Source organism: Protomyctophum parallelum (assembly GCF_964188405.1).
Source record: "Protomyctophum parallelum genome assembly, chromosome: 6".
NCBI classification, from domain to species: Eukaryota; Metazoa; Chordata; class Actinopteri; order Myctophiformes; family Myctophidae; genus Protomyctophum; species Protomyctophum parallelum.
Genome location: NC_139701.1, coordinates 39,585,945 through 39,607,197, shown reverse-complemented (window position 1 = coordinate 39,607,197; position 21,253 = coordinate 39,585,945). Strand labels below are relative to the sequence as shown.

At 42.2% G+C, this 21,253-nt stretch overlaps 2 protein-coding genes across 2 annotated transcripts in view; both read right to left on the bottom strand.

The window, feature by feature from the left end:
- Nucleotides 1-13,801, bottom strand: part of LOC310859952 (single-stranded DNA-binding protein 3-like) — a gene marked incomplete at its 3' end in the record, with an annotated part of 33,707 nt that extends 19,906 nt beyond the window's left edge. Inside the window, exon 1 of the mRNA XM_083766719.1 lies at nucleotides 13,670-13,801. Coding sequence (XP_083622845.1) covers nucleotides 13,670-13,725 — 56 coding nt within the window. The 5' untranslated portion in view covers nucleotides 13,726-13,801. The remainder of the gene's footprint in view (nucleotides 1-13,669) is intronic.
- rex1bd (required for excision 1-B domain containing) overlaps nucleotides 12,032-21,253 on the bottom strand; it is a 140,337-nt gene continuing 131,115 nt past the window's right edge. Inside the window, exon 6 of the transcript XR_014569417.1 lies at nucleotides 12,032-12,053. The gene's annotated coding sequence lies outside the window, so the exon portion shown is untranslated. The remainder of the gene's footprint in view (nucleotides 12,054-21,253) is intronic.

Below are 21,253 nucleotides of genomic sequence, written 5' to 3'. Positions count from 1 at the left end.
TTTCCATTGTGGTCCTTTTTTAAATATATCTGAAAACTATTGTCTTTTCAGCAGCAGGAACTACAGTAGACTTTATTCCAACTTTGTTACCTGGCTAACAACGGCGAGCAACACTTGAATTTCATTGGCTATCGCCCAATCGCCCACTATCGCCGGACAATATTGCCCAAAAGATGAATCTTTTCGGGCGACGTTCCTCCGCCCACTTTCCGACTATCACCTGTTCGCCTGCTATCACGGCTGTTCGCTGGTCCCATAGACAAATAATGCACTTCCGGAAAATTCGTCTGGCTGTCGCCCACTGTTAAAATGCACTTTAAGTAAAAAGCCTGCATCTTTTCAGATATTGTCTTAGCTGGCATATTCAGGGTAATGGTCAGCTCCAATATTGACTACAGTAAATGTAAATAAAGAACAAAACGATTGCCTCAATGAGCTTGGGAGGGTGGGTCTGTGGCCGGATGTCAGTATAGAGCACCAAATGGTGGAATAAAACACTGCCACACTCTCAGTCGCAGAACGCTTTAGTTCCTTAACTATTTAGTTCTTCCAGCCGCTGGAACTTTTGGGTGAAAAGTGGCTAGACTAAGAGATTCACGGGGAGTTTAGGCTCCCTGGGTTGCTGATAAAGAGAGGAGTCAGCTGCTGTAAAACTTATAAAGAAAAAGGGCTTCTGCATGGTGTGAAATACCCAGCGGCGGGCGTCAGTTCCTATATGCCAGGTCCACACAGTACAGCTACGAACAGAGACAACCATGAGCTCTGTGCCCATGAAATTTTCATGCAGGTGGAGCCTTCTGTGATCTGAATGGGTTCTAGGCCCCAGTGATGGGCACCTGCCCCCGCAGCAATGCATTATTTAAGAACACACGTTCAATCCAGGCTTCAGGGCACACCTTTTGTTACTCCGTCAGAAGCAGTAAGTGTAGCTTTGGGTCAATGAGAGAATGTGTTGCGTTGGTGCAAGGAGAAGGGCCTGTGGATGTTATCTGCCTCCATGTAGATGATAAGCAGATAAAGTTGAGCCAGTGAGGTAATATGGGAGCTACACTATACTGAACAAGACCTGTGTCATAGAGATTAAAGCCACACTAACACTCTTTCCATGCTTTTCAGTCTGATGGTTATCATAGTCTATATAGAAACAACAATATTTACGATACAATCCATGTCCATACCATGATGCATCATTGCAGGGCATGCCCATACGGTCTATGGCGGCTATCACATTAACCTAATTCATATTTTATGAGGTCAAGATCTCCATTTTGCCCTTAAACGCAGTGAACAAGGACAATGTCGCAGCTGACAAGGGTATGGCAGTAAGAAACAGGAAGGAAGGGTTGTATTTTCACATTCATGGCGTTTACTCTGGTGACATCACTGGAGTAAGCATAATTACCACAGCCACTCTCTCCTCAGCTGACCAACCAATGGCTAAGATTACATCTGTGAACTACAACCCCCATGTAGGCTATCGACTGGTTATTGCGCAATCCTATCATAGATACCTATTCGCCCCATCTCTCTCTCTCTCTCTCTCTCTCTCTCTATTTTATGTACTGCAGAGTTTTAATAAAGGTGCTTTTAAAGGTCAAAAGGTCTCTCTCTCTCTCTCTCTCTCTCTCTCTGCCCCAGAGACCAAGGGATCATTTGACCCATTCTGTCACACAGTGGGAATATAAGACTGAAAGCGGGGGAAGAACATTTCTACACTACATTTTATCATCTTCATTCCCCCACCCGCTGTCGTGTTCACCCGGCCCACATCTCCCAGACTAACGAAACACTTTGCTCTGTGTCCACACATCAAGGCGATCCCCCCCAGCCTCGTTCTCAGGGAAGACACCCGACGTGTTGCCCCAGGCTGTGTGCCATGTAGCCCCCTTATACCTCCGTCGCTGCTCCTTCCCCATGGCCTCCAGAGACCCGAGCACCCCCTCAGCCAGCAGTTTAGATGGTTAAACCACAGACAGTTAGCAAATTAACTTTCCTGTCTTCGACTGAATAATTCACGGGAACCCGAGAGTATGCCTGGTTAGATAAGGTATGCAACGTCGGAAGTGAGGGACAGAGGTTTTGGGATGAGCTCGTTTTGCACCTTCTTCTGCATTGGATCGCGGATCTTTCATAAATGTATATGCATACGTGTTGAATGAGTGAGTGAAAGTAGTTACGCATCTGTGCATATCGTCTCTGTCAAGTGGAAACAGTTACTTTTCATGATTCCAAGAAAGAAATAGCTAAAGTAGCAGATCACGCAAGCTCAAAATGCGTCGCTTGCGGATCTGCTACTTTCTTTTAAACTATTTCTTTATTCAAAGTTTTGCAATTTTTCTCAGCAAAGAAGATGGGAAAAAAACATGTAGGGACAGCATAAAATAAATAAAAAAGAAATGTACCACAGTATACAGAATATTGCATGAATCTGCTACTTTTAAAGACCTAGTGAAATGAAAAATATGTTTTTCACACTTTTAGAGCATATCCGTGGTCATCATATGGGTATTCCTAACAATGGATGCCAAAACAATGGGAAAACATTCACCTGGTTGATTCCCATTGCTGCACGTCCGTCCCAACACAGCTGATGTTGATTACATTACAGAACTACTCAGTTCATAATCTCATTCAAGATTACATCCAGACAGTAGGCTACTCGTTTTAAACTTAATCATCACGCTAAAATATGTATCTGAAAACATTATATGTTACAAATAAGCCACAAGCTTAGCTGCCTGTCTCTCTATGACATGTAAACAAACAAACTCAGCGTATGTGTCACGCATGGCGCACATAGTGGAGCTACATCCCATAACCTGAAGGGATGCAACGTTCTGATTGGTTAAAAAACACACAGCTTTCAGAGTGAAACTAAAATGCACGTATCTTTCCATTTCCCTACGTCTTTAATGCTTGTAGTCAAGTTAATGCTTGACGCTATATCATCAAGTACGGCGTTAATGTACGAAAAAACACAAAAAGTTAAAATATGGAGATAAGAGGTTTCTGCCCCAGAATAAACATATCACATATAGGTGAATGACACAGAGCTGATGCCTCGTCAAGGCACCTGTGCTACTGTAAAGCCGTTATCAGCCAAGGCTTACACCAGATACACACACTGTTTATATTTGCTTGGCTTTGTTATGGCTGTTTCCTTTGTCAAAACAAATCATTGTCAATAAGCAGGGTGTAAACACACATGGCTTTAGCCATGGGTTAATCCAGACATCACGCACACACGCAGCAGACACTAACGCACACACGAACACAGTCAACACACACCAACACACACTGCATACATGAACAAACACACACGAAGAATTGTACAGTATATGCACCGTCCACCCCACTCACCTCCTAACGTTCGCTTTCATTCTCCCACCCACCACATACAAAAATGGATCTCTTCACCTGCCTTGGACACTGCTGCCAACACGTCATCCATTGACGTCTCGCTCATTTCACCGAAAGAGTAAAAGTCACACCCGTGTGAACTGAGTGGTGCAACTCCCCCCCCCCCCCCCCCCCACCTCTCTCTCTCTCATTAGCAGGCAACAGTGCAGCACTATCCCTCTCTCTGTTTCTGGCACAACAGCGCCCCTACTGGTACTCATAGTCACACGGACATTGCTGTTCCTTGGAGTGGTTGCACCACTCAAAAAGTAAAAAATACACACTATACACTCAAAAGGGACAGAGGGCAGTGGGTCTCTGGGCGGAGGATTAAAGGTTATATATATTAACATTGAGGAATATATCCAGTTTCCACAGAGGGTAACGAGGGCAATATTATTGTATACCATAAATACAAATTAAAATTGACTGAGCCACCAAAATAAGATATATTTTGGGGCTTTTCTGCCATTATGGGATAGTGTACAGTATGGTGACAGGAGGTGGGGAGGTGACACGTGGGATCGGGACTCAAACCCGCGACACGCCGTCAGGCTGGCTTAGCAGCCTAGGTGCCTGGACCGCTACACTAGCCGCCCGAGCCAGAAGATTTATCTTTTACAGAGAATAAAACACATCCACATTCTCTCTTCTTATGATCTCTCCTCTCTGTAGTATACACACTAATGAAAAGCATACACATACTGTACACAAGCACTCCATACTATATTGGCAAACTGATTACCGACTTCAGGCACGTAGCTTCAATATTTATACTGTCTCTGTTATTTTGAATGAGAAAACTAACAAAATTGTGCAGATGCACAAAAAGCGCTCAACGAAAGGCAGCATTAATTGACTGTTGACACATTGAAATAAAAAATGCAGTCAGTCAAAGGCCGCGTGTGCAAATCAGTGGTTTCTTTAGCACCGGCACGGTGTTCCTGCCTGTGTGAGTGTGCGTCTCTTTATGTTTCCCTCAAAAGGCCAAAATGCAGATGGCAGAGCCATCTGTGAAAAATCTAAACCGTGCATTCAGACCTGAAGATCTCCATTAAACTCCATGTAAATACAGGGGAGACGCAAGCGAGGGGGTAGATGATGTAAAGCAAACTCCTGTTTAAAAAAAAAGAAACGGATTAATCCCACATTCAAAGCCCCCCCCCCCCCCCTCCCACAAACAATATAGAACAAACATTAACTGTACACATTTTAATATGGAATGCTAATTTACGTCTTAGCCCATTTAGGACTAAGGCCGATTCTAAAAAAGAATCTTCTAAATTCTAAAGGTTTTCAGATTTTTTTTCTATGTCAGTGATGCTCAACCTTTTTCATGTCAAGGACCCACAGAATTATCTGTATTTTGCCACCACATCTGAAAATGTGTTTTTCCAGGGACCCCCCAGAAGCAAAGATTTGAGTTCGCACTGAAAGAATATATTAAAAGATTTACAACACATTTTCACGATTTTTCTAAAATAGCAGAACTACAAGCTCGGTGCCGCGCTAAGAGCTTGTATATCTGCTATTTTTCAATAGATAACATAGGCTAATCCTTAAAACACCAAAAGGGGTTCCCGTCCTGAATGGGTTAATGGAACATTACAGGTTTATCTATCTATGCATTTAGTGAGTTAAATTAACACTTTTGCCTACAATAGCCTCCAATACCACCAGGTTCAGACCACAACTCACTGTACTTGACTTTAATCCTGACCGTTTTCCAGAGCATGTACTGTAGTCTGCTTCATTTTCAAGGATGCTACTGGATGGAATTCCATTCATTATTTTCAGTACAGCAAGAAAATCAATTTGCAGAAACTTGAAACTAGTTAGTTAACAAAAGAGTAAAGAGTTGATTGCCATTCAATTCAAATGGCTTCATTTATTGGCGTGGCTCGAAACGTCGTCAATAAAGTATACCTTTTGGAGCAGATGAGTTCTTTTCTATTTTTCTGATGTCATTTTTGAACCCAGCCCCCCTCACGCATTTGAAGGACAGTCAGTCATGTGCAATGTGGCACTTCTGGTTAAACTACGGACATTTTTGTAAATGCTACCTTTTATTAGGATTTTAGATTCATGAGGTGCACATTTCAAATTGGGTTCAGGTTTCTAAATAATGAGGTCACATTAAATTTCAAGCTGTCACACTATCCCTGTTGAAGTCAAATTAAACTAGAAAAAGTGCCCTTCCGGGCACAGGTCTCCACCAGGTTATCCACAGATCCGTGCAGTTAGAGGTAAAACACTTTTCGGCCAGTTATAGCGCCACCTTGAGGCTGAGTTGAAATTGTTCATGTGGCATTTCGTCCTCGGCCTAGTGGGAATGTGGGTGCACAATTTCACGGAAATCACGCGATGTGTTCATGATTTGCAGCATTTTGTTTGAAACTGAGCACTCCTGTGAACTTTGGAAGCCAATCTTAACCAATCAGGATGGAGTCTGATAAATCTGAAAGACCCTTTTCGTTGAATGGCTCTAGAGAGACTGTGTACCAATTTGCGTGATGTTTGGACAAAATCTGTATGTGTACTGTGCAAAAACTTGTTTTGCACAAAGTGGCCTCCTGGTGGCGCTATAACAGGCTGTTCTGGAAAGTTTGGGGCAGAGGTTCATCGTTGGCATCCAGGGAGTGTGTGTGCAAAATATGGCATCGACCGGGTTAACGGTGGCCGAGATTAGCTGTTCACGGACACACGGACACACGGACACACACACGGACGGACACGCGGACGGACGGAGTGCAAAACATACTCTCCCCACATGCCTTCGGCCTGGTGGAGACAATAAATGCAGGCTGAAAAAAAGACTATGAGGAGTAATTCATTGCATGTAATTTCTTCTGTGTTTCTCTCCAGGGATCAATATAAGTTGATCTTATCTCTGGTCACAAGGGCTTAGGGCACGCACTTCTTTCTATCGTTTAATAATACAGTTTGTACACTAATACACTAAACTTCAAGGATGGGCAAAAGCTGAGTTACATCCAACCTCGCATACCCCACCTACATACACCACCTGTGATGTAAAGAATAACGGAGAATAAAGGATTGTAGCAAGTGAACACAGGTTCTATGGCAAGGCCTTGGCTAAATAATGGAATCCACCTCAAATAGCGCAGTGTGATGCAGGTCTAGTTCACTGTGTGCTATATAAATATTGTCTGTGTGTGTGTGTGTGAGTGTGAGTGTGAGTGTGAGTGTGAGTGTGAGTGTGAGTGTGAGTGTGAGTGTGAGTGTGTGTGTGTGTGTGTGTGTGTGTGTGTGTGTGTGTGTGTGTGTGTGTGTGTGTGTGTGCGTGCGTGCGCGCGCGCATGCGTGTGAGGACCAAATGTATTGTGAGGACCAAATGTCCCCGCAACTTCGCAAGTATGGCATAATTTGAGAAATAAACATTTTCCAGGTCCTCACAACAAGAGAAATGGTTGTGTTATGGTTGGGAAAAAAATAGTTTACATTAGGAAAAGATTGAGGTTGTGGTTAGGTTTAGGATTAGACATTTAAGGGTTAGGTTTAGGGGCTAGAGATAAGAGTTATGTCTAATTTATGCTTAGTGTCAGTGTTGTACACGGGAAAATAGCTGATCTACAAGCGGCGTGTTATGGGCTTTGTACATCTGCTATTTTTGGTTTTTTGGCTTATGGTTATGGTTAAAGAATTTTATAAAAATGGCATTCATGAAATCGCCTAAAATGTTGATGTACTCACACGTAGTAATAGTAATAGTAATACAACTCTGTGTGCGTTTGTGTGTTTGTGTGTTTGTGCGTGCATGTGCGTGTGTTTCATATCTGCACACAATTCTTTAAGCTGTTTTCAAGACTTAAAAGAATAAAGTACCCACTGCTGCATTATTACACACAGTACACCCACACATTTTGTGCCAGAACACACATACACAAGCACACACTCACTGGTATATTCGTACCTAAAACGCTATGTTGCTATGGGACATCAACGCAGTCCTTCTCTTTCCAGCTGTTTTGTTAAGTGGCTGCTAACGACTCAACGAGACAGACTTGCTTGTAGCGACTGAAACACTGAGCACCTTAACAGAGCTGATAATCAACACATTTAAGGGTCACTCAACATATCACAACAGCATCACAACAATCAGTTGATGAAGATAGTTTGTCTTTTACATGGAGTGAAAACACTATTCTTTGTACCTAATTGCGACAGTAGGTCGCAGTTTACTATGAAAACCTGCATTTCATGTCAGTCAGTCCGTCACGCCTCGGTCAGTCAGTCCGTCATGCCTCGTGACACGCTCCATATATGGCCGTCTCCATATATGAAGATCACGACACTGACCTCATCAAACCCTGCATATCCATACATGGAGAATACATCACCTAGATCTGCATATATGGAGCCGGCCAGCAACTCTACATCTGACCTCACGGACACCACGTTGATCTGACCTCATTAAACTCTTAGATCTCCATGTATGGACTATGGAGCTGACCTCTTTTGACATTCCATATGTTGATCCTACCCCACCCCTTTCTCTTCGATGTCTCCCTTTTGACTGATACCTGTCCATTCAAACCCTAGATGGGCCCGCCCCAAAGTCATTAGCGCAGCTGCGCCTGGCAGCCCGGCCCTACCTGGGCCCTAGCTCTGGTCCATAGCTCTAATGCGTCGCATTTAGAGCTATGTTACTCTCGACTTCCACCGCTCGCATGAAGGCAGACCAGCCTCTCGTCTTTAGCATAAATAAAAATAACGTTTTTGCTACTCACCAAAACAAAGGCGGGTTGTGTCATTAGAAAGCCTACTTTCCTTAGTGGAAACACTCTGAGCCCCCCACCACATGTATAAACGGTACTTTTTGGCATGAAAGGGATTTTTTTTCACCGGAGGAAAAATATTCTCTATGATGCAATTCTCTGGGCAATATCGGTAGAAGGCGCAGTGGAGTAACTAAAAGTACCGTTTATATGTGTGGTGAGGGGCTCAGAGTGCTCCCACTAAGGAAAGTAGGCTTTCTAATGACACAACCCGCCTTTGTTTTGGTGAGTAGCAAAAACGTTATTTTTATTTACGCTAAAGACGAGAGGCTGGTCTGCATTCATGCGAGCGGCGGAAGTTGAGAGTAACGTAGCTCTAAATGCAACGCAATAGAGCTATGGACCAGAGCTACCTGGGCCCTAACTGGGCTGGCCCCTGGCCTTAGTAATTAGCATACATTTTACGCCCTACCCGGCCCGAAAACGTCAAATAAAATAATTGACGTTAATAATAATAAATAATCTACCACGACTTCCATTATTAGTCCAGGTTCTCAACTTGAGGTTCAAGGATACCCAGTGGTCCTTGACAGGGGTTCTAGCGGGTGCCCAGTTAAATGACTAAGTTAGAAATAGGTATAAAATTGACACTTTTACAGGTATGTAAATGCGAGTGTACAAATGGAACTAAATGGACCAGTGGGGGTACATTTGGTTCCATTTTGTATACTCTCTCACGAGTTAAATTAACATAGGATTTTACCAGTGCGGTACTTGAATAATAAACAAGCTCCTGCAGTAGATTCTCCTTTATGAGATAATTCATACATAACAATAACATCCACTGTATGTCTGATCCTGCTCAAGGTTCAAGGTTGTACTTTATTGTTACATCTTGTGTAAAGGTACATAAGAGTAAAACTTATTTTTGTTTGGCTTCCTTCAGACAATGCAGCAGCAAATATATAATATAACATCAAACGGCAAACACAGCAAAACACAGCAAACAAATAAGGAATAGAATAGAGTGCAAAAAAGAGCAAACAAAGAGTAAAAAAAAAGAGTATCATATGTACTGTACATGTGCAAGTTTTCCCTGTAGTAGCAAACTTTGTGTGGACAACTTCACTGTAGGCTATGTTCCATAAATATACCAACAGAAATATGCTCTGCTTCAACAGTTCAAGCCGCTAACTACACGGTGTGCCACTCACAAATATCACCATTTGTGCACAAATGTTGTTGGGTTCCTATTCTTTAGATTTAGAACACTGGTTTTCAGAGTGACGTCTTTGAAGAATGTTGACCAATCTGGACACATTTTCTCATCCCACTACCTGGCACAATGGTTTCAATGTGGGTTGAAATGTTTGAAAACCACTGCTTTAGAAACATTTGTATGAATCTACAGAATTCAGGAATTGATTAAGATGCAACTCATTTAACCATGCACTGTCACATGCACTGGCCACAATATTGCCCCATATGACTGGGAATCTAAAAGTCCACTTCAGTTCACACTGATTTCACCGGTGCAGTGAGCAAGTTAACGGTCAGGTCAAAGAGCCAACATTTAAAAAGATAATCAAATTACACATTTCCACATGACTGAAATATAATTTAATATGGCACAGGAAGGTGATGTCCACAAATAGAATTCCATCGTCTGAACAGACCATTCAGAAAGCTTGGTGTAAACGTCAAAACAGACAGCCAGGCAAAGATTGATATCCATCTGTCTGTCTTGTATGATATGTCATTTATGACATATGCACCTAGTTTCCCTTCCTTGATACAGTATACAGTATATGGATTTGGCCATTTTAAATGATTTTGTGCCAGGGACCTCCATAAGAGTGCATTTGTCAACATTTGTCAGCATTTAAAATAAAATAGGGCTTAATTGTTTTACTTGTTTTGCTGGGGACCCCCTGGAACCCGCTCAAGGACCCCTGGGGGTCCAGTATTCTAAACTAAAGGATAGATAGATAGATAGATAGATAGATAGATAGATAGATAGATAGATAGATAGATAGATAGATAGATAGATAGATAGATAGATAGATAGATAGATAGATAGATAGATAGATAGATAGATAGATAGATAGATAGATAGATAGATAGATAGATAGATAGATATCTCAGCTGTTGATCATAAGATTAATAGTCTTCATGTAAAAGTTGTCCTGGGTTGAGTGATTCAAATTAACCCCTGGTACGGGTTCACACATGGCCCACATCTCTTTTAAATATCTGAATATGTATAGGACTAGATGAATATGCAAATGTATGAATATGAGCTAATTCAGTGATGCATCAAGACAGCTGTTGTGAGCAGTGCGTTTACAAGGAAACACGTGTTAGCCCTGTGGTGCAGGTTAGGGTGACAAGACAAGTGAGAGGGAAAGGGCAAAACAGCCTTTATGTCTGGACATGGTGTGTCCTGTAGGTGGACACAGATTCGTACATACATTATACACATACACACAGTAACATCCTGAATGTGAGTTACAGTGTATACATTCAGTGTACACATACATAAACGCACGCACGCACGCACATACGCACACACGCACGCACACACACACACGCTCACTAGGGCAGGGCGATATCATGACTTCAAATCATGATTAATGACCGATTATTTACAATCATTAGAATAAATAGCAGATCTACAAGCTCACAGTTTTGCGCCGCTATCTTTGTACACCTCTGTCGTACAATAAAGTATAATAAAGGGTTTATGCGGTTAATCAGACTAATAGATTTCTTTTAATAGATCAGTTTTGTGCTGATTCATTAATATAAGGAAGGAAAATACGGGCTTCCCAATTATTATTGCCCAGCTCACACACGCACGCGCGCACACACCACACCACACCACACCACACCACACCACACCACACACACACACACACACACACACACACACACACACACACACACACACCTGAGTTTGTGCATAGATAGATGCACACCTGGATACACATACACCTGTGTGTGGGTACTGGGTGCACTGCACATACTGTACATATTACTACTGTACATCCATACACTGCTGTGACTTGAGAAATCTTGCAGTGGTGTTTCAGACAGTCATTTGGAATTGGAGGATGTCTATACTCTGGAATATCTTTGTCAATGTGTAAGAAAACAACAAACCACTTTAAACTCACACACTAAACAATCAGAAGCCTGAAAGCAGGACCACCAGTACAACTCGGCATGTTTTATATCCACAACTTGCATTTTACTGAAAAGTCGAATAATTAATCTGTACATTATTCACCATGGAGAGGGACTCTCCTCTGATTTCAGCCCCAAAAGAGTGTGCATTTGTTAATTAAGCTGATGTCCAATTAATAGCAGCACCGTGTAAAAACTCATGCCATGTATGTTAGTCTATTGTCTTTTCTCCCTTGGTCTTTTGCTTCTGTTTGAAAACTTGGTGTGTTACGAGCTAACAGGTGCACAACACAAGTGGTCTATAATGTCTGCCTATAGTGAACATCCAATAACATGTCATATCAAAGCAGCATTTAGTATTGGAAACCTTGTATCTCCATATTTAAACTTTTAGTAAATTAATGCTGTGTTGCAGCATGTGTTGCAGAAAAGCAGTGAAAATAAGCATTTCTACAAGCTCACCATGAATCCCTCGCGATGAGAAGAGCTGTGAGCTTGTAGATCGGCTTTTTTTATTGTTATAATAAAAAACAACAGTTTTGGACATACAAGGCTTCCACCCGACAGCAATGATTATGCTGGTTCAAAGTTCACTTCGCCTGCTGTTCATAAAGCCACATGGGATTGTTTTCATTTAGGATTCACCCCCCTCCCCCCAAAAACACACACATGCACGGTGACATGCGCGCGCGCACACACACACACACACACACACACACACACACAGTGCTGTAGGGTTAGTCAACAACAGTGATATGATTTCAGAATGAAATGGACCATTTATGGATGCTATAAATAGAGATGTGGCACTTGGCAAAGGATTAGCATATGCTAAACAAATAAGTAAACCGTATTACTGGATCAGTCAGTCAGTCAGATGTATATCAACAACAGTCTCTGGAGATTGTATTTGTATTACAGCTGTATGAAATCATGTGCTCCATCATTATAGAACCTTTCAGAGTTCTGACAGTGTCTTCACTGTACACTTTCTTTGCAACATATGGATCTCTCCTCCTTCTCTAATAATCACATAATAAAGATTAAAAATAGCATCTGGCCGCTATAAAGGACCTCCTGAACCATCCTTGTTCAACTACTGTAGTGTAGAGTCTGACTGACTGTTATATGATGCAAAAAGGTGGGACACTTACAGGGTTCTAAGTCTGAACATGCTCTCTAAGGAAAGTGGAAAGTAGCCTATGATAAAATATCTATAGCCTATTTCACCGGCTTCTAGTTTCATTCATAACTTCAATGAATGATTGATCGATAACTATACAACTGATAATATGAAAAGCTGCAACAATTTCGAATATAAGAAAAGTGATAATAAATCACTTTTCATGTAGACCTGGCTAGATCATGGGGTCAGATAGGCTACTGACTCCGGTGATTATTCCGATGATTCAAATATATATGAATTGAGGACATTGCTTAATAATCAACCATTCAATCTTGTAAAAAATACTGTCATAAATAGCAGCCTATGATGCATCAAAGTTGCATGACTGAGTTCTGAGTTTCTCTAGTCTATACTGTACATGTGAGTGGATCTGTGGATGCTAAAAAGTTTACCCTGGCTGATGGGGGACATAAGTTTTCAGTTTCATTGGCAGGTATAGTCGCACTATTAATACGCTTCAAATTAAACCACACAGTAGGCTAATTTAGCTCACATCTAGTAGCCACTTCTAATTTGCGGTTAATTGAGGAAAACAATAATACATAGCTTCATTTAGTAGAAGTTTACAAGAGTCCCTCGTACTGTAGCCTAACAGTCTATCTATGGGTAGAACCGCTGTTGATACATTTCATCCATTCCGCTTGTATCAAACAATTTACGGTCCTAAACAAAGTGCAAAAGAGCCCCGGTCGCGAATGCTACTTCTCATTTCATTCATACAGTAACGCGATACAATGAATGTATCAAATTAATTCTGCTTGTTTAACGTGCGCGTTACTCCGTGTGGACTTCACTACCCAGAACAAGTAGCCAGAAGTGTCCTGTCCCTGTCCGGAGCGTGCGTTTCGTTAGCGCACAAATACATCATATTTTTAGTGGATATCCTCTCCAAGAATGAGAGAGAGAGAAAGAGGGAGAGAGAGAGAGAGAGAAAGTGCGAACAACAGGCAAAAAAAAGTTTAAAGAGACGTGCCCCTGCGCGAGGAAACCCGACTCAGGAGCGCACGCAAGTACAGTACACACACACACAGTTCACACACGCACCTTTTAAATTACGGGCAGCTAGTTTAGAAAGTTGGAGTTCCCTCTCATCACAACGCGGCGCAGGTAAAAAAAAATAAAAAAGAACTGTTTAAATAGTGCATGATAATTCACTTACTTTTCTCTCGCTTGGCTATCGGAAGGGACGACAGCTCCTTTACCTTTGGCGTACATGCTGGATTCTGTTTTAAGACTTTTACCCCACTCAACACCTGTCAGAGAAAGCAGCCAGGAAAACGTTCCATCTCCATAGCTACCCCTTTAGTGTTTTTCCTCACCCCCCCTCCTCCTCCTCCTCCTCCTCCCCCCTCCCCCCACCCTCCTCCTTTTTTTTCTTTTTTTTTTTCTTTTTTTTTACATCTCCAACATTGGCCACAAATCAGGCACAGTTTCTATTGGGGGGACTTGAAACCGTCCGCTGTTGGATTTTTTTTTCTTCCTCAGCCGCTATTCTAGAAATCCTCTCTCCCTCCCTCCGCTGCGCAACGGTGGGGGCTTCTTAAAGGGAAACGCACACTTCTTGTTTACTGACCTCAGAAACATGAAGAGAGAGAGAGAGAGAGAGAGGGACTAGAAAACTACTCTATGCTCTTTACTTTTGGGGCCTCGTTTTTAGTAGCCCATACCTCACAATAGGTGCAATGTTCAGATAAGATATACCATATATTTCTGTCTCCAACAGTACAACTGTGTATTAATGAAGTCATGTTTACATGCCCACTAATAGTCACTAATTCCCAGTCCGTTATGTTTTGTACCGAAATTAAAACTAAGTACAATACTACAAACACATCTGACTAGACTGAACCACAATTTCAGGTGAGGTGAGGAGTGAACAAACACCGAACACTGTTCTTTTATCGCTTAGAATATAATCGATGAAAATCTAAGCCTTAGATTTCAGAAGAATTGTTAGATTAGATTTGATGGTGATGAGCTAATCGAGGGTGTTTCCTCCGTATCACAGACAAGATCTTCCATCCATGCCAACTCAAACTAACACTGGAGCACATAGCGCTCTTCCTGCTGTTTCGCTCATCACTTGAATTGTAAATGTCTTGGACAACACTGTTTTTTATCCCCATTTTTGTCTCCACCAGGTGAAGGCAAGGGGAAAGTATGTTTTGCACTCTGTCCGTCCGTCCGTCCGTCTTTTACCAGCTAATCTCCGGCACCGGATGCCAAACTTTCTACACACACTCCCTGGATGCCAACGATGAACCGCTGCCCCAAATTTTCCAGACGGCCTGTTATAGCGCCACCATGAGGTAGCTATTTACCTTTTTACCTATAACTGCACCGATCTGCGAAACGTTGCATGCACCCTCCCTAGAGGCCAAGCACAAACCTTTGACCTGCATTTTTTACATCTGCCTTGTATAGCACCACAAGGAGGCCGACTTTTGTAAATCAATTTTTTTTATATTACTCCTCCAGATTCTGTCCAAATATCCCACAAATCGTTACACATTATCTCTATAGTCACATGCTCAAGATGGATCTGTTAATTGGCTAACATTGGCTTTCAAAGTTTGTAGGATTTGGCCCGTTTTGAACAAAAAGCCTCAAATCATGAATGCAGCATGCAATTTACGTGAAATCTTACTAGGCTGAGGAATATATCCCACCCTTTTCACATTGGCCTGTTATAGAGCCACCAACAGGTGGCTTTTTGAAAAACAAATTTTTGGAACAAAATGCCTCAAAGCATCCAATTGCCATGATCAGAGGCGTAAGAAGAAATTGCACCCTTTTCACATTGGCCTATTATAGCGCCACCAGGAGGCCACAACCTGACCTTGTACTGTAATCCCCCTCAATGCTGACCCCTACTGGTTGGTTCCTTATGGAGGGTGTAGATGAGCACAATGCACATCTCTGATACACACAATGTTGAAAGTCAGCTTACCTGAGGGTTTTCACTGGGATGACGTATTTGAGTAGGCAGGCAACTATCCCACAATCTCCGAATGCTGGAACTAACTACACATCCCGACAGCCGAGAAAGGAAGCTGTCATCGTTTTGTCATTTCTGTTTACGAAAATATATTTCAAAATATCTTTAAATTGTATTTTTGTATTCCCATTTCTGTTAAGCAGCAAGCTAAAGCTATGTAGGCCCATAAGCTTAGCTTATTTTGATTTATATTTGAACACATTTGTGTGACTGTAAAGATGAAACAGAAGCCCGGATCATTTTCCCAGCTCCAGATTTAATTATATGACGGAAGCATTTGAAAATTGTTGGAGGCAACAGTCTGACTCTGACTAGCAAGACTCGGGGGGACATCATGTAATGTGCATGCGGAGTTACACAATGTTCCACGATATTCAGGCGCCCTGGCCAACCTGTAGAGGTCACTAGTGAAGCGATACAGTCAGAATACAGATCACCCTGGTTTCCCACCCTCTTACACACCCACCCAATTGTGTTCGTTGGGAAGCCCAGCCAAGCTAGATGCACTGCGGAGGATTCAAAACAATGCTGCTGTCTTGATGAGACCACATAATGGGCCAGTGTTGTTTTTGGCAGCAAATTTTGATTTTAGTTTTAGTCATAGTCTCTTGAATTGTTTTCATTTAGTTTTAGTCACATTTTAGTCACCTGGAATGTGTCTAGTCTAGTTTTAGTCGACTAAATATCATAGGATTTTAGTCGACTAGATTTTAATCGACTAAATCATAGTTGACTAAAATGTGTTTTGGCTTTTGGCGGTTCTTGGTGTCGTCGTAATGACTGTTTTTACACTTGCTGAAAATAGCCGATCTACAAGCCGACAACGCGTCGCAGCGCACTGCGTTGTGAGCTTGTAGATCAGCTATTGTCAGCATGCAACCTATTGTAATATGACTTAAACTGGATCTCTTGTCCACTAGTGTCAGGAGGTGGTTTCCAAGTAGGACCCAAATGCGAGGAAGTCAGAATCTTGAACTGGAAGTTTAAATTAGACAGAGGTTTGCAGGAGAGCAAAGTACTACAAACAAACTTTGAAACTCAGGATACAAGACAATAATCCAACAGAGAACACAACCAAACACAGAGCTTAAATAGGCACACGATTAACAGGACACAGGTGAACTCAAATCAATACAAGGATTGGCTGGGGGAAACAAGACACAGGTGAAACAAATAACCAAAAATCAGGGAAGGTGAGACAAGGCAGGAAACTACTACAAAGGAGGACAGGTAACACAAAAGCATCACTTCAAAATAAGAATCAAGAACACCATATCATTACTACAAAATAACAACATACACAGCACACAGAAGGCAGATCCTGACAACTAGTCCCTTCTTAACATTTTAGTCTAGTTTTTATTTGTTGACAAAATTGTCAATATATTTAGTCTTAGTTTTAGTCATCATATAGCTTAGTTTTCATTTAGTTTTCGTCAGTGAAAAATGGTAGTTGATGAACAATTCTCGTCTTAGTTTTAGTCAGAGTTAGTGTCGAACTGTCCTTGAGCAAGACACTGAACCCCTAATTGCTCCTGGTGTGCTGGTTGGTGCTTTACATGGTTTCTGCTGCCATCAGTGTATGAATGGGTGATTGTAATCTATGTAAAGTGCCTTGGATAAAGGCACTATATAAATGCACCATTTGCCGTAGTTAACTGAGGACAGGCCATTTGTCCAGATAGCCCTAGCCCTCTTATACGTAGCCCTAGCTTGATCCACTGTATATTATGCTCAGCATAATGACCTCAGTGAATAACTATGAAATCCTCAAGGTGAGGCAAGTTTGTAGCCCTGAGCCCTAAACCTGCATATCAGTTTCATATCTAACATAATTTCTGCTTAGTGGTCAAGCTACTTTAATCCATTCAAAGAAGACAAACTCTAACAAGACAGAAAAGATATAGAAATTACCAGACAAAAAACACTAGAATATTATTTATTGAGCTATTAGACATGTGAAACAAACACCATAACCACATACTGTACTGTACAGTATATGCATGTGTGGCCATCTTTCAGTTTAGACTTGGTTGTTATTTACCATGGCAGATTTTTGACGTGGACAATTCACAACCGTTAGCTCATATAATAGTTCAGTCAGACAACTCACGAATAGATTAAACAATATTTATTGAAGAATGAGTAATGAGTGTGCATATGATATTTGACTTGGCGTTCGGCTCTGCTGGATTTCTCCCTGCTCGGCATGATTAAGCAACATCATAAAACATAAGAGCAGGGAGATAGATATACAATAACCCCCCCCATGGGGAGCATAGATAGCAGAGCCCACCGGTGGTGCTGGGGTGGTGGTGGGAGAAAACATCACATACGACCGGGGAACCATGAGCAGAGGAAGGCAGGAAGAGCATGGAGTCTAGTGAGCTTAAGTAGCCTGCCCACTTAGTCAGCTGACTGCCGCATCAGCGAATGACGTGAGAGACTTGCACACAAGTATACTCCCACATAGTAATGCAGCATGTTAACCCCTTGAGCATAGTATGGGCCTTTGAGCAAGCAAGAACTTCCCTTGAGGTTGACTGACTGAACTGACTCCGCCGCTCCGCGTGCTGCGTTTGATTTCAGTCAGACAACTCACGAATAGATTAAACAATATTTATTGAAGAATGAGTAATGAGTGTGCATATGATATTTGACTTGGCGTTCGGCTCTGCTGGATTTCTCCCTGCTCGGCATGATTAAGCAACATCATAAAACATAAGAGCAGGGAGATAGATATACAATAACCCCCCAACACACATACCTTTCGGTGAACTCTCACCGTTGATCCGGGCAGGTGACCCACTATGAATGCACAGTGACGAAATGCAAATATGCATTTCTGGAGCCTGCACGGATTGCTAACCCCCCCAACAAAGCAGAACCGAGAACGCCCTACGGGCACACCCGGGCAGATGTCCCACGCATCCGGGCAGATATCCCGGATATTTTAACTTTACGTGAGCTATGTGTAGCCATGACTGCGAGCCGTGAGGCTTATCTGTGAGAAAGTAATGTGTGGGGTGAAAGCCGGACTCAAAACCCATTGGTTTGGAGTACAAGCATATACTAACCTTAAGCTTAAGCTGAAAAAGGCCTGCATGGCTGCGCTCGCCGATAGGCCATTCCTCTATGCCACTATAGAGGAATATTCTACGCTGCTTTCGCAGGGCTTACGTGTAGTGCAACGCCAATGTTCCTCTACTGCCAGTATGAGGACACACCATTGGCCCAATTACGCCGACGTTCCTTATGAGGAAACGCCATCAGCCTACGGGAATTCTCGACCCATACACATCCGGGCAGATGTCCCACTCGATAGTGACTCGAGAGTGCAAGCTATGCATTTCTGGATCCTGCACGGATACACGTGAGCTGCGTGTAACTATGGCGCATGCCATAGCCGTGAGGCTTACCTGAACTATTTCACAGATCTTACATGTAGTGCAACCATTTATGTTACCCCAACGTTCCTCTAACGCCAGAGTGAGGAAACCACAATTACCCCGATGTTCCTTTAATGCCACTGTAGAGGAACATCAACGAACCATTATTAACATTAGCTTGTGACATGCCACCAATTGAACTACCCCCAGCGACCACCGTATATGAAGGTAATAAGATTACCATTCCTGATCGAATACAGCACTTGCACTCATTACATCCTGAATAAACAACTGAAAGCTCTTCCGATTAGATGCACATGATGATGATTCATGGGCAGATGAGGACCATGGCCTGAGTTTCAGGTGGCGACTGGTGCATCAGCGTGGCAGTAGAATCGGGAGTAGCCAGGGAATGTGCTGAGGAGACCGATAGCCGATTAAGCAGGGCTTACGCCACCTTACGGAATCCGGAACACAGCCGGAGCAGGTTGCCCAATGTAGAACTAAAAGACACGAGCAGAGACAGAGTTACTTATACTTCATCCTGACTGAATGAATTAAAGAGTGAATAGGGGAACCTAAACACGGAGAGACTTCCCACACCCACGAGCCGAGATACCAATACTTAAAGAGAAGCCTTAGATCTTAATCCTAAACTATTTAAACACCCAAGTGATAATAATAATAAACTTTATTTGTATAGCACCTTTCATCCATAAATGCAGCTCAAAGTGCTTCACAGGGCAGGACACAAAAATATAATACAATAAAACACAAGTGGTTAAAATGATAGAACAATGGCAAGAACAAAATTGAATATAAGAACATAAAATAAACTAGAAAATTCGCAATTTTAAAATATTGCAGAGTGTGGTTGCCGCAATCGTTGATTTTTTAACCTAGTTTTCTTTTCAGCCGGTGCCAATTATGTAATGTAATCCTGGGCGCTAAACTTCCTCTGCCAACCTGGGGGGGCAGCGGACTGACATCATGTCTCCTTCTATGCATGAGGAGTCCAAGCTGCTTCTGAATGTCTCTCCTTATAATACAAGTGGAATCATTGTCTATCCATGTCAATTGCTGGTCTATAGCAGATTTGAATGCTATATTCATTATTTTGGGGACAACCCAGTCAAGGACCCCACTTTGAGAAGTACATAATCTCATTCTGTATCATGAAATATAATAATTCATTAATATGCATGGTTAATCTTGCACAGTTCTTGATTTCTGTAGTGAAACTCCAAAAACCTATGTTACAGTGTCAGAGTGACATATCTTTAAAAACAAAAGATTTTTCTTTTTTTTGTGGACAAATGAAAGACTGAGAAAGACTCTGTTTGATCAAAATACATTTGACCATGTTGACTTAGTGGTCCGGGCACACTTGGCTCTAAAGTAGCTTGACAGCGCATTGTGAGTCTACAGAGGGTGCGTGACTGAGCTCGAATGGAAGTTTATTCCAGGCCGTTGGGCCGTAGAAGCAAAAAGCTGCCTCTTTTTGTGCATTCTTTTAGGCACTTCAAGTAGGCCAGCATGGAGGACCTGATAGAGACCCTTTATGAATTAACTTAAATGAGCGGCATATGCTCTCAAGCGGCCTTTGAGCAATTGATTCTGAGCTTTAAAGAAGTTAAGCTTCATGTCATACGGACCCGAGAACTGTTCGATACCACTCTCCAGAACTAAGATGAGATGACCCATGCAAGCAATCTATAAATAATGGTGCAGGATCGACAGCGCTGCAGCCTGCACATGGGTGATGGTGATGGACTTACTTCTTCGCTAGATACTAGAACCATCACTTTCGAAGAAACCCAACCGGCCCACACCGGCTGAAGAAGCATTGGTGAATCTCCTGACTGAGCGACCCGGGACATCTGTGATTGAGCTGAAAGAAAGCTTAGGACCAAAAGATCATCTGGGGTTCATGACCTGATGAACGAATGAGCCACAGATAACAGATAAAACATGATATGCTTTGAGAGAAAGCATGCCTATATATGTGCCTGTCCTGAATAGCCACTTTTTTGTATTAAATATTAATAATTAATTAATATAATTAATTAATTTAACACAGCGCTAAACAGCTTCTATGAAGAAGCAATGACAAAGGCTACGGTTGATTGATAACATATATGCAATTAACTATGAATTGATTACTGTCATCCAATGCCATTAGTTGCAATAACTAAGATGGGCAGAAAACAGCCTTGCCGAGTCATGAGGCCCGAGGGCAGGAGCCTAACTCTTGTTTCAGTAGAGTGAGCAGATTGATGTACACGTACAGCCCCTGGACGTGACGCTAGTATGACGCAGGGACTTACTCCATCCCGACCATTGGTGCCGAGTGCAG